The 23,189-nt window shown below is 42.0% G+C and overlaps 1 protein-coding gene across 1 annotated transcript in view; it reads left to right on the top strand.

Moving 5' to 3' along the window:
• Positions 1-23,189, top strand: part of LOC116839906 (poly [ADP-ribose] polymerase tankyrase-1) — a 325,729-nt gene that overhangs the window by 39,625 nt on the left and 262,915 nt on the right. Inside the window, 1 exon segment of the mRNA XM_075066025.1 lies at positions 20,526-20,621. Coding sequence (XP_074922126.1) covers positions 20,526-20,621 — 96 coding nt within the window.

Genomic DNA, 23,189 nt, shown 5'->3' with positions numbered 1-23,189 from the left:
TGACACTTTAGAAAAAGAGATTAGCATGCTTACACTAAGGTATCTCCACTGATGTATCACACTGTTGCACAATTGCAATAAATCTTATACAAAGTATGCCTTCTAAGATATTGAAAAAGTTATGATCTGTTGCACAATATTATCCTGTTTATATGTGTGTATTATCGTTATATATGAAGTAATGAATCGTTGCTATGCATTTGATTCTCAAACATGTTGTGTTCTGGGGTAATACCCACAAGACCAGCCAGCCATGATTGATAGGCCCATTGGAAGAGTTGATTCTCCTTAATGGCCCATCCCCAGGATGCCCTTGTGAGCATATGTACAGTGGAGGTCCAGTGACTCAGCAGGGCACGTAGAACACGTGATCCCTGACTCCATGTTTGAGACAGTAACTTTCCAGGAACATAGACTGGGGGGAAAGGGGGTGTATAAATTGGAGACTGACGACATTCCTTTGCTTCTTTCCTGCTCCACATCTCTGGACTATGATTTCTAACAAAGGGAAGCTCTGAACAATGGACTGAGGAGCCCCAATCTTTTGGGTGATCCAGAGAGACTTACTACAAGCTAGCAGATTAACATCATTGCTATTATCCTGATCTGCAAACTCTGAAATCAACTGTAATGTATACAATTCATTTTAACCTTTTAATAGCTCTTCCTTTTTAATATTAATATACCTTTTAGTTTACTAAGGATTGGCTTTCAGCATAGTTTGTGGATAGTTTTTTGGGTAAGATCTGAAGTACATTTTGACCTGGGATGTGTGACTGGTTCTTTGGAACTAGAAGAACCTAATCCATGTGATTTTTGATTTTAATAATTATTTATCACAGAAGTCAGGTTTGTCTCGGTGGTGCATGAGAGGATACAGAGCCTGAAAGGGACTGTCTGTGGCTTCATAATAACTAGTATAGTATTTTGGAAGCATGCATTTGTTACCAGCTTAGTGAATTTTTATGATAGAATATACCACCAGTTTGGGATATACGCCCTGTATTCTGGCAGTTTGACCCGAGATTGGTGCTCTTAGCTGTGTCCCATAACAGGCATTGTGACAATGGGATACAGATATTTTAAGTAGGATTAATACATGCAGTAGCCTACAAACGTTCCATGAAGTCTAAACATATTCTTAAACTCAAATACCTATTTTAGTTATGCTAACACAAGTGAGCCAGACTGGTTTCCAGCTATCCATTTGTCAGTGTTCAGTGAGACTTGGGATCTTTGCATGAGCTGGCACCTCATCTGCCAGCATCACAGGAAGATCAGCCATTAGAGCCTGAATTCTTTTATCCTCCATGCTGATGTGATTGTAATGAGAGAGGCTATTTTATTTATCAATTAAAACAAAATTGTTCAATGGAGACATCAGTTTGAACATTAATCTTGGAAGTACTAAATCTAGGCCCAAATTAGGGATTAGTGTTTTTACTGCGGGAAATAAATTAAGACCTGTTAAAAACTTGTTTCATGACTAAACAGACTTCTCAAAACCAGATGGAATACTGATATATATACTCTAAATCAAAGGAATAGATGAGACTCTTTAAAGATACAAATATTTCAACAAAGCCTGAAATGGAGCAGAGACAGGTTATATCTACTTATCCTTTGCCCACAAAAGCATTTTCCATTGTAGGCTGTAACAGATTTAGTAGATTCTTTTCTTGATTTCTCTAAAATATTCTGAACTGCAACTGAACATGACTGTTCAAAATCTGTCAGAAACCTATTGCCCATGCTGTAATGTGAAGAGAGTTCAAGTCTGAGTGAAAAATTGTTCCATTCTGGAACCACTGATAGCCTTGGAAAGGCTGTTCCTTGGAAAGGTGGATAAGATCTGTGTGCCACTGCTGCCTGGGCCAAGCAGGGAGTTAAAGATGATCTTCGCCTTGTCCTGTTTTTTATTTTCACTATTGCTCTCTGCAAGAGCAGAACTGGAGGCAATTTGTACAGAAAGAAATGTTTTCATTTAATAAAGGAGGTATCAGAGACTGATAGTCTGTCCCTCCCTGCTCTTCAGTAAGAGATCAGACACCTTGCATTGTAACTGACTGACCGCTTCTGTGTTCTAGTATTTTCAAAGCAAAGTCGTCTTGCCAGCATGGTGGGTCTCTGGAGGTCTTGTGGCCCTCTGTTTGAGGTACTATGTCTAGGTTGGAGTTTTTTGCCCATGTTAGCCTGAGTTGCCTAACATAAATGGTAGAAGTATCAGAGGGGTAGTCGGGTTAGTTTGGGTATGTAAAGAGCGACAGAGTCCTGTGGCACCTTATAGACTAACAGAAGTATTGGAGCATAAGCTTTTGTGGGTGAATATGTCTGAAGAAGTGGGTATTCACCACGAAAGCTCATGCTTCCATACCTCTGTTAGTCTATAAGGTGCCACAGGACTCTGTTGATAAATGGTACAGTGTCTAGTCTAGCATTTACAGACATTTGTTCAGACTACAAGTGCCTGTAGCTTACCCTAGGACGCAGCCTATGGAAACAGTTATGTCCTGGGACAAAGATGTTTATGTAGTGTTCAGACTAACATTCATAATTGTTTTAGCTAACTCAGTTTAACTCCTAAGAACAAAAACTCTAGTCTGGACATACTGTAAGGCAGTGGTTTTCAACCAGGGATATGTGTAGCCCTGGGAATATGCAGAGGTCTTCCAGAGGGTACATCATCTCATCTAGATATTTGCCTAGTTTTACAGCAGGCTACATGAAAACCACTAGAGAAATCAGTACAAACTGAAAGTTCATAAATGACTTATTTATACTGCTCTATATACTGTATCAGTGTTTCTCAACCTGAGGGCTACAGTTTGTTTTATAATTATATGGTAAAAATGAGGATGTAAACAATTTGTCAGTAACAGTGTGCCATAACTCTTTTTTGTATTTTTATATTTGATTTTGTAAGCTAGTAGTTTTTTAAATAAGGTGAAACTTGGGGTACACAAGACAAATCAGACTCCTGAAGGGGGTACAGTAGTCTGGAAAGATTGAGAACCACTGCAGGGAGAGGTAACTAAAAAGAGAAAGTGATGATCTTATAATCTCTAGTCCTGCATTGAAGATGGAAAAGAAATGGAGGAACATAAAAAATGCAAAGTGCTTAACTTGAAAGTATGGTTACAGTCAATTGGATGGGTAGATAAAAAAGATACAATTGCTGTTTAATGGGAGTGGTAGCCAAAGTAAATTTTGAGGGTTTGGGTGGAAGGATGTGCTTGACCACCATTCGTCTGTGGTTTCCCTATCCAATAGAGAACAGACTTGAAGCCCTTGTGAAATACAAGCTCTGGCTTCAGTTACAGATTTTTTTAGATGAAACTTTGTCTTGGATAACCTGTGCAATAACTGAGGCACAAATAACTTGACTTACACACTTAGACTAACTATCTGTTTTAAGACAGGCTTCAAAAAACTTTGTGTATTCCTAGGTATAGTGTATTAATGTATTTTATAGTCTAAAATATATTCATTTGGAGAAGCCTTCTGAACCTTTTAAATTACTCCCTTTGGCCATAGGAAAAAGCACTAACTACTGAAATGTATTTTATGCTCTAAGACTGCGACTACTCCCCACACCATCCTATTTTGATAACGATGTTATATGCTTTCAGTGTAAAAAATCTGCAGCATATAGAAAACTGAAAAGATGGTGTGGGGATAATACAAAAATCCTCTTTTAAACTAGTCTCGGACATTCCTGCAGAAACTCTCTTTAAACATTTCTAACTTATCACTGTATTATTTGCAGCAACTAAGGCAATGCTTTGTTGTGAGGTTATATAAGCTAATTGTGTATCTGCCTCAGACTCTTGTTTGCTAGGAAAGGTAGATACTTCAGTTCCTGAAAGGATCTGTGCTCATTCTCTACACCAGAAGAGGAAAGGAATTATTTTTTTTCAAGGGAGCTGTAGTCTGATCCTTTTTAATGGCTAATAATTGTATTGATTCCCATAGTGGGGCAGTTACCCTTGCTCTGGTGGAGGAAGGCTAGGCTGATTGGAGTGTGGCGCCAGCAGTGGCTGCTTTCCCAAGCAGGCCACAACTGGCCCTGTTATAAGGGCTCAGGGAGGACTGGGTCAGGCAACTCCACAGGCTGAGGCCTTGATAAAGGCCTATGCGGGTACTGGGGCTGGGAGGTGCAAGAGGGTTAGGCAGAGGCAGCTGGTCCAACCTCCGTGCCAGTGAGAGTGGCCATGACAGACTGCAGTTTGCCGCAGTGACTGGGGGCTAGATGATGACTGGTAGTAGCCACTGAGGTAAAGTGGGTGTAGAGGGTTGGGGGTTTCCCTGGGAGGGGAGACCCAGATGTGGGGTATTGTGGTGGTCAGAGCCCCAGGGTAAGGGGCACCAGCATCCGGGAGGTGCATGGAGGGCTGGGGCAGGTGAGACACTGGCTACCAGAAGGCGCTTCAAGTGCTGGACGAGCTGATTCCCAGGACAATCAGCAGCATATCACACCAGTGAGTCTCAGTCCTGTTACAGTTCCCAATTGGGGTAATACAGTTCTTGTCCCAGAATCAGGCTCTGCAGAATGAAAACTGACAACTTCAGTATCTTGTAGGGAGCCTTGAGATGTGTGGCAAAGACACTCGCTGAGGGCAAAGTCGAGCCGTGGCTATTTTTATTAAAACAATCAGTAAAGACAGGAAAGCTCCAGACCACATAAATAAGAAGCAGAAATACTGTATTAGGTATCTCTTTGATGTCGTTCCCTATATCTGCTCATATACTTCATAATCCCATCCTTCCTTGGGAATCTGGTGGTGAGACACAAGCCCTGTGCCTGGCATGCCAAATGAGTCTCGTGGTCCATAACACCAAAGGCTGGTGGTAGAACAATACAGAGTTGAAGGATGAAAAGTTAGCATTGCCCCCCTCACCCCCCCCCCAGTGCACATGGTAGATTGGTCTGTTACAGGGTCTGGGCACTATCATGAATGTTCATTCTGATGCCCAGTCTTCTAGTCCAAATCTAATTTCCTCACCTTCATAATAATCAGGTACACTTAACCTATAGAATAACATATTAATGCTTTTTAGCCCATTGTTATGTACCTCACCTATTATTAAAGCTACCAGCAATTCTATCCTGAAATATCTAAGCCCAGTATCAGTTCAGTGTTCTTGTGATTGTCTGGCATCATTATGTTCCAGCTCCCTCTATTGAGCAAGCTATTCCCAGTTCCCCAAAATCTAAGGTAACTGTTGGGCCATTTGATCTATGCTGAGGGTCAAAGGCCTACCGTATATACTCATTCATTAGCCCGTTCGTTTATAAGCCGACCCCCCAAAATGGATAGTAAAAACTGTATGACCCTTTCATAAGCTGACCCTATATTTCAGGGGTTGGAAAACTTTGGCTCCTGGCCAATGGGAGCTGTGGGCAGTGGTGTGCAGGGAGCACCATGCCTGTAGATGCTCCAGGTGAACAAAACGACAATGTATTCGGTCAGAGATTGGCAACCTTTGGCATGCAGTCCGCCAGGGTAAATACTCTGGTGGGCGGGGCCCAGGCGGTTTGTTTAGCTGCCGCGTCCACAGGGTCAGCTGATTGCGGCTCCAATGGCTGCGATTTGCCGCTCCAGGCCAATGGGGGTGGCGGGAAGTGGCGTGGGCTGAGGGATGTGCTGGCCGCTGCTTCGCGCCGCCCCCGCTGGCCTGAAGCGGCAAACCGCAGTCAGTGCGAGCTGTGATCGGCTGAACCTGCGGACGCGGCAGCTAAACAAACCACCTGGGCCCCGCCCACCAGAGTATTTACCCTGGCCTGCCAGGGTGCTTATCCTGGCGGGCCGGGGGCCAAAGGTTGCCGATCCATGTATTAGCTATTCAATGATTCCATAGAGTTTAAAATCATCAAATTATAAGATGACCCCCGCTCTTTGATGTGTCACCTTTTTTACCAAAAATATTCGGCTTATGAACTTTTACTTATGCTAACTTGCTTAAGCCAGTGTCTTACAGAATACAGACCTATAGGTTCCTTGCATTACTGCTGAGTAAAATATACGCTAAGCTAGTTCTATGGGCTATGGGGCAGATGTCCTTAATATAATTTAACATCGGGGTATGTATAGTATTTCTCTTTACTCTTGAGCTGTAAATCTCTGTCTAGATAATGCTGTAAATCAGAATTTCTAGCTGTCTTCTGGGAGGGGTAAAATGGCCACTCATACCTTCAAAATTCACAACCCCCATTCCACCTCCCCACCCCCATGTTAGAGAAGCATATAGAACAGAAATAGCTCTCCAATCCAAGCTCCTTTTGTAATTTTGTTTTAATGTAATAAAACTCTCCCTCGGGGAACTGATGTGCAGGATCCCTGGGAGGCTAATATGAAGGGGAAAGGAGTCCAGGAGAGCTGGCTGTATTTTAAAGAAGCCTTTTTGAGGCCACAGGAACAAAACAAACATCCTAATGTGAGGAAAGAATAGCAAATATGGCAGGCTACCATCTTGGCTTAACAGAGAAATCTCTGGTGAGCTTAAACACAAAAATTAAGTTTACAAGAAGGAAGAGTATAAAAGTATTGCTCAAGCATGCAGGGATATATTCAGGAAGGCCAAACCACAATTGGAGTTGCAGCTAGCAAGGGATGTGAAGGGTAACAAGAAGGATTTCTCTGGGTATGTTAGCAACAAGAGGAAGGTCAAGGAAAGTTTGGGACCCTTACTGAATGGGGGAGGGAACCTACTGACAGATGATGATGTGAAAAAAGCTGACATACTCAATGCTTTTTTTCCTTGGTCTTCACAGACGAGGTCAGCTTCCAGACTGCTGCATTGGGCATCAGAGCATGGGGAGGGGGTGACCAGCCCTCAGTGGTGAAAGAGCAGGCTAAGGGCTATTTAGAAAAGCTAGACATGCAAAAGTCCATGGGGCTGGATGAAGTACATCTGAGGGTACTGAGAGAGTTGACTGATATGATTGCAGAACCATTGGCTATTACCTTTGAAAATTCGTGGTGATCAGGGGAGGTCCTGGATGATTGGAAAAAGGCAAATATAGTGTCCATTTCTTGTATTTTATTTTTTTAAAATGGAGAATTTGGGGAACTACAGGTGGGTCAGCCTCACCTCAGTCCCTGGAAAAATCATGGAGCAGGTTCTCAAGGAATCCATTTTGAAGCACTTGGAGGAGAGGAAAGTGATCAGGAACAGTGAACAAGGATTCACCAACGGCATGTCATGCCTGACCAACCTGACTGCCTTCTATGATGAGATAACTGGCTCTGTGGATATGGGGAAAGCGGTGGACCTTGACTTTAGCAAAGCTTTTGATACAGTCTCCCACAGTATTCTTGCCAGCAAGTTAAAGACGTATAGGCTAGATGAAGGGACTAAAAGGTGGATAGAAAGCTGGCTAGATTATCAGGCTTAACGGCTCTGTGTGTAGTTGGCAGCCGGTATCAAGTGGAGTGCCCATGGTGCTGGTTTTGTTCAACATCTTCATTAACGATCTGGATGATGGGATAAATTGCAGCCTCAGCAAGTTCACAGATGACACTAAACTGAGGGAAGAGGTAGATACACTGGAAGGTAGGGATCAGGTCCAGAGTGACCTAGACAAATTATAAGGACTGGGCCAAAAGAAATCTGAGGTTCAACAAGGACAAGTGCAGAGTCCTGCATTTAGGACAGAAGAATTCCATGTACTGCTACAGGCTGGGGACCACTGGCTAAGCAGCAGTTCTGCAGAAAAAGATCTGGGGATTACAGTGGACGAGAAGCTGGGTATGAGTCAACAGTGTGCCCTTGTTGCCAAGAAGGCTAATGGCATATTGGGCTGTATTAGTAGGAGCCATTGCCAGCAGATCGAGGAAGTGATTTTCCCTCTATTTGAACACTGATGAGGGCCACATCTGGAGTACTGTGTCCAGTTTTGGGCCCCACTACAAGAAGGATGTGGAAAAATTGGAGAGAGTCCAGCGGAGGGCAACAAAAATGATTAGGGGGCTGGAGCACATGACTTATGAGGAGAGGCTGAGGGAAGCTCTGGGCTTATTTAGTCTGCAGAGAAGAAGAGTGAGGGGGATTTGATAGCTGCTTCAGCTACCTGAAGGGGGGTTCCAAAAGGATGGATCTAGACTGTTCTCTCCAGTGGTAGGCAGATGACAGAACAAGGTTGCAATGGTCTCAGTTGCAATGGGAGAGATCTGGGGAATATTAGGAAAAAACTTTTTCAAGTAGGAAGGTGGTGACAGCCTGGAATGGGTTACCTAGGGAGGTGTTGGACTGTCCATCCTTTAGATGTTTTTAAGGTCAGGCTTGACAAAGCCTAACTGGATGATTTAGTTGGTCTTGGCTCCAAGCTTTGAGCAGGGATTGGACTAGAATGACCTCCTGAGGTCTCTTCCAATCCTAGTCATCTATGATTGTCTATGGTGTTGCCCAAGCCTGCTGACTGGTTCACTCAAGAAGCATAGCTTAGGCAACACACTTATTGTAAAAGCAGGCAGTTGCACCCTGCAACCACTCCCGGTTCTGGCATTACATGTACCTTCACCTGACAGGAAAGTGGTGAGCACGAGTGATGAATCTTGCAGCCTATCCTCTCACCATGGAGACAACGATTGAACAGGCATTCTCAGAGGAGAGAGCCACTCAGAAAATTCCTTTTACAATCCTTCGATTCAGGTTGATGTTCCTCTTTGCCTTCAATCACATCTGCTCTGTCGGCTAGATGCAGGAATTACTAGGTGAAAATTCTCTGTTCTGCATTATTTACAGAGTCTTGGGCCAGGAGGAACCCTGGTGGATCATACAAGTATGATTTACTGTTAAACATCCAAGCCTAGATTTAGCAGTATCACCAAAATAATTTGTTTAGCATATATGTTTATGAACATCTAGTCTTGACATTTTCAAAAATTAATGTCCAGATTAGAAAAATCTACTAGTGGAAATTGTTCCAGTGGTTGAATTACTGCACGAGGTCATTACTTGGCACTGATAACAAACAATTTGAATTCCTTCTGATCATATGCTTATGTAAGAACTCTCTGAGTTATGGCAGTTTTTGTATTGACACTGGTCCTTAGGCTATGTACAAATGCCATGATCATTTCAACTCAATTAACTTCATTTCTGTCGGGGAAAAACTCAGACCACCTCTTCCGGCATTTGATCAGACAAGCCTGAGGCACCTTATTGAATATACACCTGTGCACAGGCGGAGGGCCAGCGTGTCCCCCTGCAAGGGTTAGGCCCCTGACCTGCCTGTTACAAATGTTACTGAGCTTATAAAGGTTAAAACCGCAAAACGTCACACATAGATGCAGCCTTATTTTGGAATTCAAATTGCTAACGCGCTGCAAAAACATGACTAATATTTACCCTATGGCATACATATTTGCTATTTAGCAAGCAACTCTCACACATTTTCCTATTTTCCTGTTATAGTCTTGCCAGTCAAGTCTGTGGTTTGACCGTTTTCACACTTTTTCTGTAGTCTCGACAGCAGGGTCAGCTGTTAAAACTTAACAGATCTCCTGGTTCCCCTTTATCCAATTCTAGTTCCTCTTTTTGGTGCCCTGACTACATCTTTCTGCCTTGCATGCTCTTTATACAGTAAAACAAGCTAAGTTAAAAGCTCTAAATGTATTTTACATTTTGGTAATATGGCATTTTGATAACTCTGGGCATTGAATCTCTTCATAGCAGGCTATTAAAACGACGTTAGTTGGGTTATCAGGGACTATGACTCTCAAAAGCGGTTATTAATGTTATAGAAATAAATGGACTAGGGGGCTTTTGTGTCCCTAAGCAATACTGAACTTGGCCCTCCCTTCCAAAAAAAACAAGTCAGACATAAGTGTCATAAGTCATAAGACTTTTTTAAGGTCAGAAGGACCAATGATCATCTAGTCTGGCCTCCTGCACAATGCAGGCCACAGAATCTCACCCACCCACTCCTGTAACAACCCCTAACCTATGTCTGAGTTATTGAAGTCCTCAAATCGTGGTTTAAAGACCTCAAGGTGCAGAGAATCCTCCAGCAAGTGACCCGTGCCCCATGCTGCAGAGGAAGGCGAAAAACCCTCCAGGGCCTCTGCCAATCTTCCCTGGAGGAAAATTCCTTCCCGACCCCAAATATGGCGATCAGTTAAACCCTGAGCATGTGGGCAAGACTCACCAGCCAGCACCCAGGAAAGAATCTCTGTAGTAACTCAGATCCACCCCATCTAACATCCCATCACAGACCATTGGGCATATTTACCTGCTAATAATCAAAGATCATTAATTGCCAAAATTAGGCTATCCCATCATACCATCCCCTCCATAAACTTATCAAGCTTAGTCTTGAAGCCAGATATGTCTTTTGCCCCCACTACTCCCCTTGGAAGGCTGTTCCAGAACTTCACTCCTCTAATGGTTAGAAACCTTCATCTAATTTCAAGTCTAAACTTCCTAGTGTCCAGTTTATATCCATTTGTTCTTGTGTCCACATTGGTACTAAGCTTAAATAATTCCTCTCCCTCCCTGATATTATCCCTCTGATATATTTATAAGAGCAATCATATCTCCCCTCAGCCTTCTTTTGGTTAGGCTAAACAAGCCAAGCTCTTTGAGTCTCCTTTCATAAGACAGGTTTTCCATTCCTCGGATCATCCTAGTAGCCCTTCTCTGTACCTGTTCCAGTTTGAATTCATCCTTCTTAAACATGGGAGACCAGAACTGCACACAGTATTCCAGATGAGGTCTCACCAGTGCCTTGTATAACGGTACTAACACCTCCTTATCTTTACTGGAAATACCTCACCTGATGCATCCCAAAACCGCATTAGCTTTTTTAACAGGCCCATATCACATTGGCGGCTCATAGTCATCCTGTGATCAACCAATACTCCAAGGTCCTTCTCTCCTCTGTTACTTCCAACTGATGTGTCCCCAATTTATAACCAAATTCTTATTATTAATCCCTAAAATGCATGACTGCACTTTCACTATTAAATTTCATCCTATTACTATTACTCCAGTTTACAAGTCATCCAGATCTTCCTGTATGATGATATCCCGGTCCTTCTCTGTTTAGCAATACCTCCCAGCTTTGTGTCATCCTCTGTCCCAAATCTGGACCTTAGCATCCAAAATTTGGGGGCTTAACATGAAACTCTCCCCAAGCTTATACCCAGCTTGGCTCTGATCTCGCTGCCAAAACCAGGATTTTAGGGCTCCTGGTCACCCCTCCACCCCAACAGTTCCCTGGGGGACCCCCAAGACCCAGAACCCCTGGGTCTCCCTATCTCAAATGGGAAAACAAGCTCCTCCCCCTTGTCTCCTTTCATATATGCTCCCCAGCTTCCCTCCCTGGGTGAGCCTGGGCGATGCAGTACTTAACTCCTTGAAGGCAAAACAAAGAGGGAAATCACCCCATCCCCTGAGGCGATGCATTCAAACCTAGTAAAGCTAACATAAAGAGATTTTCCACCCCCCCTTTCCTGTAGCCTCACCAGAAAAAAACAAAAACCTCAACCAGGTTTTTAAAAGAAAACTTTATAAAAAAAAGAAATACAGAAAAATATAACCCACTGCATTTAAGATGTCAATTTTTCTCTTGCTTATAAGAATTAGGAATACCAGGCCAGTCTGATTCAAAAAATAGCCAATTTAAACCAGTCCAGCAATTACACCTGTAAATACAACCACACATAACAGGGAACAGCCTATTGCTTGGTTTCCTTTGTACTCACACACTGATAGTAGAATATTGAAGAAAGAAGATTGGAGTTAGCAGAAAAGCTGTTTCAATCCATAGCCGGAGAAAACAAAAGACCCCCTGATTACTTTCCCTCCCAGACTTTAAAAAAAAAATCCAACGTTTCTGATTGGTCCTCTGGTCAGGTGCTTGATTCATCCTGTGATCCAACCCTTACAGGTAAAGAAAAAATTAACCCTTACCTTCTACTTATGACAACTTCCAACTGATGGTCCCCCAAGTTTAACTTAAAAATTCTAATTCCCTAAATGCATGACCTTGCACTTTTCACTATTGAATTTCATCCTATCCTATTACTTTAATCCAGTTTTACAAGGTCATCCAGATCTTCCTGTATGATATCCCAAAGGTCCTTCTCTGTGTTGCAATACCTCCCAGCTTTGTGTCATCCGCAAACTTTATTAGCACATTCCCACTTTTTGTGCCAAGGTTCAGTAATAAAAAAAGATTAAATAAGATTGGTCCCAAAACAGAATCCCTGAGGAACTCCACTAGTTTTACCTCCTTCCAGCCTGACAGTTCACCTTTCAGTAACCCGTTGTAGTCTCCCTTTAACCAGTTCCTTATCCACCTTTCAATTTTCATATTGATCCCCATCTTTTTCCAATTTAAACTAATAATCCCCATGTGGAACCGTATCAAATGCCTTACTGAAATTTTGGGAAGAGTAAATTAGATCCACTGCATTTCCTTTGTCTAAAAAATCTGTTACCTTCTCAAAGAAGGAGATCAGGTTGGTTTGGCACGATCTACCTTTTGTAAAACCATGTTGTATTTTTGTCCCAATTACCATTGACCTCAATGTCCTTAAAACTACTTTCTCCTTCAAAAATTTTCCAAGACCTTGCATACTACAGATGTCAAACTAACAACAGGCCTGTAGTTACTTGGATCACTTTTTTTCCCTTTCTTAAAAATAGGAACTATGTTAGCAATTCTCCAGTCGTACGGTACAACCCTGAGTTTACTGATTCATTAAAAATTCTTGCTAATGGGCTTGCAATTTCATGTGCCAGTTCCTTTAATATTCTTGGATGAAGATTATCTGGGCCCTCCGATTTAGTCCCATTAAGCTGTTTGAGTTTGGCTTCTACCTCGGATGTGGTAATATCTACCTCCATATCCTCATTCCCATTTGTCATCCTACCATTATCCCTAAGCTCCTCATTAGCCTCATTAAAGACTGAGGCAAAGTATTTGTTTAGATATTGGGCCATGCCTAGATTATCCTTAACCTCCACTCCATCCTCAGTGTTTAGCGGTCCCACTTCTTCTTTCTTTTTTCTTCTTATTTATATGGCTATAGAACCTTTTACTATTGGTTTTAATTCCTTTTGCAAGGTCCAACTCTACATGGCTTTTAGCCTCTCTCACTTTATCCCTACATGTTCTGACCTCAATAAGGTAGCTTTCCTTGCTAATCTCTCCCATTTTCCTCTCCTTGTAGACTTTTTTTCTGCTTTTTCTTAATCACTTCTCTGAGATGCTTGCTCATCCAGCTTGGTCTACAACTCCTGCCTATGATTTTTTCCCCCTTTCTTGGGATGCAGCTTCTGATAGTTTCTGCAACTTGGACTTGAAGTAATTCCAGGCCTTGAGATCCACAGGTTCTTCAGTCAGTCCACTTCCCTAACTAATTTCCTTAATTCTTTAAAGTTAGCCCTTTTGAAATAAAAAAACCCTAGTCTCAGATCTATTTTTGTTTATCCTTCCATCTAAATCACTCGAACCAAGGTTGTCCCCTACAATCATTTCTTCTATGAGGTCCTCACTACTCACCAAAACCAAATCTAAAATGGGATCCCCTCTTGTTGGTTCTTGAACTACCTGGTGAAGGAATCCATCAGCTATTGCATCCAGGAAAATCTGACCCCTATTATTATTACTAGCACTTGTTCTCCAGTCTGTATCTGGGAAGTTAGTCTGCCATGATCACACATTTCCCATTAGTGTTTACTTCATTAAAAACCTATTTAAAGAGTCTCTATCCATATCCAAATCGGATCCCGGCAGTCTGTAACACACCCCAAGCAGTGTCTCAGGGGAAGCTCTAGTAGCTTTCTTTCCCAGTGTGATTTTTGCCCAGATAGACTCCATCTTATCCATTCCATCACTTCTTATTTCTTTACAGTTTACCTCATCATTGATATACAATGCTACTCTACTACCTTTGCCTTTATCTCTGTCTTTCCTAAACAGCGCATAGCCTTCAATACCTGTACTCCAGTCTTGACTACTATTCCACCATGTTTCTGTTAATCCCTATAATATCCGGTTTCACTTCCTGCACCAGTAGCTCTAGTTCCTCCATTTTGTTACCTAGGCTCCTTGCATTAGTGTACAAACATCTTAATTTTTGCCATTTGGCTTCATTGACATTCTTTACCTGGTTAGGCACAGACATTCTACCACCAGTGTCACCTATTAGACTGGTATCTACGCTACCCTTCCTCCTTATGTCCATTCTCCTTCCCACGGCTGTATCCTTTCTTTGTTTTCTTCCCTCTCAATGTTAAATTCTGGCGTGGAGATTACCTGGACATCTCCCAACCATCTCCCCCAAATTCCTAGTTTAAAGCTCTCTTAATCAGTTGTGCCAGTCTCCATCCTAGAAGTCTATTTCCCTCCTTACTCAGGTGAAGTCCATCCCGAGAGAACAGTCGTCTGTCTGTAAATGCTTCCCAGTGGCCATACATCCCAAAGCCCTCCTTTTAGCACCACTGCCTGAGCCATCTGTTGATTGCCATAATCTTGTCACACCTTTGTTACCCTTCTCTAGGAACAGGCAGAATCCCACTGAAGATCACCTGAGCCTTGGTTTCCTTAAGCATCTTCCCCAGTCTGGCATAGTCTCCCTTGATATGTTCCAGCGAGAATCTAGCCGTATCTTTTGTTCTCACATGAAGGACAATAAGCGGATTCTTTCCCGCTCCCGTTAGGTCATCCAGCCAGGACTCAATTGTACTTGCAAAGGTAGGAGCTCACCTGTGAACAAGTCATGGATGATAACCTGACTAGCTCTTGCATTCATCATCACATAGTGGAGAATATGCTGAATACTTATCTGTAGACAACCTGTGGTCCTGAGAAGGACCAAAGTTAAAGAAAATGATATATAGAGATAAAATGTCTGAGTCTTATGCAAAAACCAAAACGAAAGATCTTTTTAGATGCCTTTTCCTGTCTTCTGTAACAGGGACTGATGGGTTGGAGTTCTCTTCTCTAGGATTCCAACTTTCTTGGCAGACTTGCTATTTGACATCAGTTCATGCTTTCTCTAAGCAGTATTTGATGTCAAAGTTACTACCAGTTCAGATTAATCTTTTTTTCTGTAAACTAATAAGGCAGGTGCTGATCAGTGAGAGCTGTTTCCCCACCCCAATCTTTAATGGGCTAAATTCTCACTTTCTTCTCCACAGGCCAGTTTTACTTTAATGCTTGGTAACCTATCAAATAGGAATTAGTGTAGCTGAGACCCAAAACAGTGAATTTCAGGCAAGGAATTGTCCTACTTGGAACAAAAAAGTATGAAAATTTCAATAGTTTTAGTATACAAATAGTTGAAGTAAAATACGTTTAGTCTACATCAAAAAGTGAATTCCCTTTGAACTGCAGTGTATTGTTTGGATGCTTTCAAAATGCTGAGAGAAATGAGCTTTTAAATCTTCAGTTACATATAGTTTGGGAATATGTGATGCTCAGAGCTAGCACCTAGATTTATGTGCTACCAGGTGCTGGGTTAACAAAATACAGCATACGTTGTAGGTATAATTTTCTAGAGAAAAGCAGTAGAGTAATTTTATACTGTGATTCAAAATACATTTGGCAAAAATGTCACCTTCACAGCTAGAAGGCTAGCTTGCCTTTTGACAGTGCTGTTTCCCTGAGTCACCATATTGCACTGGTGGGTAGGGGAGAAGACACCAATTCTAGTTTGCGTGAGAGATCTAAAATAGTCACTAGGCTGTAAAGTGATTTTAGTTTCTTGTAAAATCTCAACCTGTTATCTGTAAATGTGATTGATAGATTATAAAGCCAGAGGGGACCACTGTGAACATCTAGTTTGATCTCCTGTGTAACACAGGCAATAGAACTTCCCTCAATTAATTCCTATTTGAACTAGGGCATATATTTTAGAAGAAAAATCCTATCTTAATTTAAAAATTCCCAGTGATGGCGAATTCACCACAACTTTTGGTAAGTTCTAATGGTTAATTACTCTCACTGTTAAAAATGTGTATCTTGCTTTCAGTCTGAATTTACCTACCTTCAATTTCCAGCCATTTGAGCTTATTATACCTTTGTCTGCTAAATTGAAGAGCCCATTATCAAATTTATGTTCCCCGTGTACAGACTTACAAAATGTGACAAGTCACTCTTTAAATTTCTCTCTACTAAACTGAATAGATTGAGCTCCTGTAGTTAACAGTGATGTTGTGGTGAAAAAGGCAAATATTTTGGGATTTATTAATGGATGTGTTATATGTAAGACATGGAAGGTAATTGTTCTGCTATACTTAGTACTGGTGAGGTCTCAACTGGAGTATGGTGTCCCAGTTTTGGGCTCCACTCTCTAAGATGTGAACAAATTGGAGAGAGTCCAGCAGAGTGTGCCTGTGAAGAAAGGCTTTGAACACATGACCTATGGGGAAAGGCTGAAAGAATTGGGCTTGCTTAGCCTGGATAAGAGAAGACTTTGGGGGTCAAGTGGCATGGTAACAGTTGTCAAATATGGAAAAGGCTGTTAACAAAGAGGGCTCTGATCAGTTGTAGGTCCACCAAGTGTAGGACGAGAAGAAATCGGCTTAATTTGCAGCATGGAAGATTTAGGTTAGATATAAGGAAAAACTTTTTAACTATAAGGATAGTTAAGCACTGGAACAGGCTATCTGGGGAGGTTGCAGAATCCCTGCCTTTGGAGGAAAGCTTTCATTGTATCTTGCCAGGGAAGATTTGGAAAGGTAAGAATGCTTTATATTTAAATGTGAAACTATTGACTCAATATTTGTTAAAGGAAGGACAAATTTTTGACAGCAAAATGGTCAGGTTCAGTAGTTTTGAAAATAACCATGCCAAGCGGCATTAGACCAAGTGGTTAGGCCATGTCTACACTTACAGGCTTATAGGAGCACAGCTGTACCACTGTAAGAGTGCTCTTATAGCCATGTTATGCTGATGGGAAAGAGTTCTCCTGTTGGCATAATAAGCAGTGGTAGCTATGTAAGTGAGAGAGCATCTCCCGCTGACTTAGCATTGTGCACACGAGTTCTTATACTGACAGAAGTTATGTTGCTCAGGAGTGTGTGTTTTCTCACCCCGAGTGACAAGTTTTGCTGACAAAAGTGCTAGTGTAGACGTGGCCTTACTGTCATTGTTCATCCTGCTATATCAAGTTGGGAGTAACCTGAAGCATTTACAGCAGTTGTAATCCATGCTCTGTGTAACCTTGTAACTCATTTGTTGAGGGGGGAAAGGAATCTGACCTTTCTGTTAACTGTCTGTTGTACTGATTGCTGTTGTAACAAATATAATTAAAACAAACTTCTTATGTGTCATGTGAAGAAATGTGAGGCATCAGTGAAGGCCAGGAATCTATATAGGTTAAGGATCATAATGGTCGTGAATGCAGTTGAATTCCATGTTAAGCTTTTGGATAGTTAAGTTTACAGGATTTTGATTTCCACATATTTTATATCAAGGATCAATTAAAAGAAAACTGTTCTGTACTGGTTTTATAAAAGTTTGTCGAAAAGGTCTAATGGCTAGGTAATGGTATTGTTTATACGTGTTGTAGTTTGACTGCCAGACTTTAAAAAATGTTTGAATTAAATATAAATTTGGAAGAGGATACTGTCTAGTGATATTTCTGTATTGTGGAGCTACAAAATGGGATTTTTGCTCAGCAGTTATTCTGCATTATGATGCAGTCTTTAATTATGTCATTGCATACTAATTTATTCCTCACAGGGCCCCTTCCTCACACAGTGCACAGGATGGGACCTGCTCTGGGAATGGATCAGGGTTGTGTAGTAAAAGAGGCAATTGTCTGTAGGACCCCTGCTTTGTGTTGCTGAAATTGAAGGTGTGTGATGAATGAAGTAGAAGACTGCAGGAGGATGGTCTCATGATTAAGGCACCAGAGGGCAATGAGAAGCATTTTGCCAGTGGGTTTCACAGATGTCTGCTGGCAACAGAACAGACTCAAACTTTGTATTCCATTTCAGGTTCTAGAGGCGAGAATAGGGAGTATACTCCAGTGGTCACAGACCCTTCTGCATTTGTCACCTCCAGCCTGTCTCTGTTCTAGTCTCTCAATCTAGTCAGGCCTAATCTCCATACACCCACCCCACCCTACCCCTGATGACTCCTCTCATCACACTTTTGGAGTATGTCTACACTGCCCACGTTACAGCACGGCTGTGGCAGCGTGGTGACGTGAGCAATGTAGACACGCTTTATCGCCAGGGGAGAGCTCTCCCAGTGATTAAAAACAAACGAAAAAGATAACCACCCTGAACTAGCAGTAGTAGCTTTATCGCTGGCAGTGCAGCTGTCTATACTGGCGCTTTTCAGCGCTTAAACTTTTGTTGCTCGGGAGTGTTTTTTCACTGAAGGTGACAGTGTAGACGCAGCCCCAGTCTCCTTTCGCAGCTAGCCCTTTTCTCTCACAGCAGACTCCCTGTTAGATTTACTTGCTTCCCCGCGCCTCCCATTCCCAAACGCTGACTACCAGTCACTCTCTTTGGGGTTTTGGTTGCGTATCCCCTCTGGCCCCTTTCCAATCCCCCCCCCCTCCCGCCTCAGCTCCTTTGTTTCAGTCTTCCTGCCTAGTGAGTTCTAGTCCCCTGCCCCCAACCGCCTCATCTGATCTCCCCTTGCCCCCGCTTCTTAGTATTCTACCCTCTGCTTCTCCCCTCCAGCTCCCAGTCTCAGTACCCTTTCCCGGCTTCTTGTACCAATCTACTCCCTTCCCTAAGTCCAGTCTGGTCTCTTGTGCATCTGAGACAAGTTGCTTTTTCCTCCATGATACCTGGGCCTAGTGGGGAGAGCATTGACAGTGCAGACTGTCTCCCTTTCCTTATTTTTTCTGCCTGGTGCCACCACGATCAGCAGTTGCAGAGAAACGCTAACAAGTTTCTTCTGAGCATGTGCTAAGATGATTCAAAAGCTCATAATGTGGCCAAATTTTGAGTTTCCTGCCCAGAACAGCAAGAGGCACATCTCTGACACCAGGACCCACGCCCCCTGCCACATTTCAGGTCCTTGTCCTAAAGCATGAAAGTACTAGAGCTTTTCAACAGAACAGGTATACGGCTTTAACGTGCAAAACAACATCTTTTTTTCAATCTCATTCTTTTGATACAGACAAACTACTTTTGTTGAAACTTTCACCCAAAAATTAAGACTAAGGCAGAAGCCTGACATAGGAAATATCAGCCTAAATAATTAAAGTTTAGCGAAGTTATAAACAACTAAAGCCAGGGTTGTCTTATGGGGACATGTCTGACAAACTTCAGTGTAGATGGTGCTCCTAGATCAGTCTGTAATAAAGCAGGTGTTTTCTTTTGAAGAATCTCTAACTGGTTAGATATGATTATTACTGACTAGTTCGTTTTGTGTTGGATCAGTTAATTTTCTCTTTCTGGAATCCTGTCAATTTAATGTTTGGTGTTTTATCAGTTGCAAGATGAAATACCTCCCATTACTTTTTCATCATAAATCCATTGTAGTCTTGCAGCTTCATGACAAGCATTGTTGCTTGAGCTGCCCCAGATACCTGCTTTTCTTCTTACCTTTAGTGTCCTTGAGACTGATTCTGCACTGTCTTGGACACTCTACTATCATTCACACCTGTGTAAAGTGGGTATAAAATGGTCATTCAAAATTGGTAGCATTTTACTTTGTGCAGTATGCAGGGCAGTGGACAATTGGGCTCCTAGTATTTAATATTTGATGTTGGTGTGTGGACTTCACTATTTGTCATCCCATTCTTTAGGAAATGTTTTGGTCTTTGAAAGTAAATGGTCCAAACTGTATTATTGTAAAGTTATTTGTGTTTAAGTTCGCTTAAGTGTGGAATATCCATTTCCAGTTTCTTGCAAATGCTCTTATATGTGGTAATTCACTATTGCAATATCCTACATGCCAAATGATTGTATACTGCTTTCTGCTTCAGATATTTTTATGTAATTGAATTTTTGTCTGTTTCAATAGAAAAAAATATTGTGGAGGGCAGTAATTTCTGAGCATCCAGACTGTAGGGTACCAGAGTAGCACATACTATCCTACTTATTACATTTTTTGGACAGAGTATGTTGTGGTAAGGTTTCTCTGTAAATGGTGAGCCACTAAGTCTTGAGCATTACTACTGTTCTGAGATAGAAGGATCTGGATATTCAGCAGTAAAAGCAGCAGCAGCAGCAGCAACAGCGGTAGTAAAGGCAGAGCAGGTTCCACAGTTAGCATATTTTACAGTATGAGTCAGTGTGTACACAGCTTCCCAGATAGCTTCCTGCAGGAGGGAACCAAAACTGTAGAATGAAAAATATTCAGGTTTCATGATTATGATGCTAAATCATGTGATTTTTACTATACCTTAAGTTGCCAACTTAGCTTTACTCAAGAGAGGATCCTTTGCTGCAGTGTATTTAAAAAAAAACAACAAAAAAAAACAAAACAGGGAACATTTGTGCAATGTGTGTTTATGCCTACACCATGCCGAGGAGACCCTTGCTAGTAAATAATCTGTGTGTCCCTGAGGTAAGAGCTTGTTTCTGCTTTCCCTGCACAGTGCTGCTGCAGCACGGAGCTGATCCAAACATTCGAAACACTGATGGGAAGTCAGCGCTGGACCTGGCAGATCCTTCAGCCAAAGCTGTACTTACAGGTAAGAGACATAAGTTTCTATTGAATTGTCTTCTGTAGTTCATTGGGTATGTAACACTTCTGCCTCTTAAACCCTGACTGCCTTTCATTTTCTTTAGCATAAAAACAGCAGAAATGTGTGTCATTATCAGGTTCTGTATTGAGTTGATATAACTGCCATTAATTGCCATGCTTCCAGAGGTTTGAATAGCTTATTCCACTTATTTGAGAGATTTATGTAATTAGAAAACATCATTCATTATTCACTGCATTTTTATCACTAGCCTGCATATGAGTTGAACTGCAGCCTCCATCCCATGCAAAAAAAAAAAAAAAAAATAGTCAGTTACTCAACAGTGAAGGTCTTAAAACAATCAAGGACGTTTGTCCTACCGTAATAGTTGCTGTGATCAGAGAGGTAACCTGCTACCTTATAGCTTAAATCAGTATTTGCTATGGATTTGTATGCTGCTCTTCCTCCTCATCATTAGCCATTTAGATATAAGTGATGGGTAACACTGAACTCTGTGGGCTATTAACCTAACCATTAAAGAATAATTTGCACATAATTTTTACCAATGTAATGTTGTTTTTATATACCTGTGTTTTTATATATAATACTTATTAATTACTTTAAAATATCAATGAACATTAAAAATTAGTATCCTATGGAAGAGTTATATGTCCAAAGTTCATATGCATTTTATGCAGGTTTTGTTTTAAGTGAGTTTTAGGAAATGGAGGTTAGAAGGAGATGAGATTCAGCAGCTTGACCCTCATTGTCAATGACTAGCAATTTTTTTTTCCTAGTGTTTTGTTTGTCTTTGCCCTCTTCCCTCCTCTTCTGTATTGACCAGTTAATTTGTAGTTGATATGCTAATGCAAAACCTGCATGTTTATGTTTAGGAAGGGAGAATACAGCTCCCGTCACATTTGTCAGAAAACATTTCCCCCCTTTCATTTTTTTCCCAGTACACTGTTATGCATTACTATCTGAGGCTCTGAAGTGAACCAAGTGTGTTTGTGGAACAAAGGCTCTTTAAATTTGAGGCAGAGTAATTAAACTAAGGCTTTGGCTACACTTGAGAGTTACAGCGCTGGTGGTGGCTTTACAGCGCTGTAACTCACTCCCCATCCACACTGGCAAGGCACATACAGCGCTGTATCTCCCTGGCTACAGCACTGCATGTACTCCACCTCGAGGAGAGGAATAACGAGAACAGCACTGGTGCTGCAGCACTGGGGTGCCAGTGTAAACAGTGATTAATCTGACTACGCTGTAACTGACCTCCGGAACCTTCCCATAATGCTTTTAAGTAAAGATTACACTCTTTGTTTTGTTGTGATTCCTCTGTTTTGTTATGAACTCGGGGCTCCCGGAGTTGCTTATCTAAAAAACAAACACAGTTACTGTTTGCTGTGAATAAAGCAGGCAGGGGGATCCCTTTGGAATGTCCACAGCTAGTGTTTGCTTGAGGAGAGAAGCAACACGGCGGGTGGGGGAGGGGGGCATTTCGGAGCAGCTGCTTATCTGGTCTGTGAGGGAAAAAAAACAAAGAGGGCTATTCGAATTTAGGGAATGAGGAGGGGTGGGGAAAGGGGTCGGAACTTGCAGGCAGGGAGCTGACACATCAGCTCCAAAATCTACACTTCGCGCGCCTCTCTCCCCCCCCCCCCACGCTCCCTGTCACACTCCACCCCACTCCCCTCTTTTGAAAAGCATGTTGCAGCCACTTGAACGCTGGGATAACTGCCCATAGTGCAACACTCCCAACACCGCTGCAAATGTGGCCACAGCAGTGCGCTGGTAGCTGTCAGTGTGGCCACGTTGCAGCGCTTTCCCTACACAGCTGTACGAAAACAGCGTTAATTCCCAGCGCTGTACAGCTGCAAGTGTAGCCATACCCTAAGTCATGTGTTCTAAGAAACTCCTGTAGTGTTAACATTAATGTTAACTGTGCTAATCAGGTTAATCTGATTTTTGTCAATTGATAAAAAGGAAGGTAGTACAGACACTGTATGTGGGTAGGATATATGCGGGAATCCAGTCATCTTTTAAATAAATAACCTATGAAGGGATTAATGTGAATGGAAAATTTAATTACAAGCAACACTGAAAATTTCCTGCTTTGAGGCCACCGACTAATGGCAGCTTTTCAGGCTCTCCCTAAGGCCAACCTCAGGTGTCAGCAGTAAATTTAGGAAGAGCTTTTGCAAAGGTGACCTATGACATGCCCCATTACCCATTTTAAGTACATGGGAATCTTTTCACAGATTTCAGTGGGCATTGGATCAGGCCCATGTGCCTCTGGAAAAAGAGAACAGTCTGTTGTAGCAAGTGTGTGTGGGCTGGAAGTGGCCGCCTGGAAGGCTGTAGTCTCTCCGTGCGGTAAGCATAGTTTGAAGTATGGAGCTTTCAGTTGTTCTTCCTTATCTCCTAGCACAGGAGTGCCCAATTGTTGCAGTACTGAGGGATACCTTGACAAATTGATGGAAGCTAAAGGTCAGCACCGAAGCTGCATATAAACTTCAAATATAAATATAACCAAATTTGTGTGTACTCTTGCTTTTTAGATTAATAAAATGAGTT

Source organism: Chelonoidis abingdonii, chromosome 5 (assembly GCF_003597395.2).
Source record: "Chelonoidis abingdonii isolate Lonesome George chromosome 5, CheloAbing_2.0, whole genome shotgun sequence".
In the NCBI taxonomy this organism is placed as follows: Eukaryota; Metazoa; Chordata; order Testudines; family Testudinidae; genus Chelonoidis; species Chelonoidis abingdonii.
Note: the sequence above shows the minus strand (reverse complement) of the source record. Positions and strands in the feature narration are given on the sequence as shown.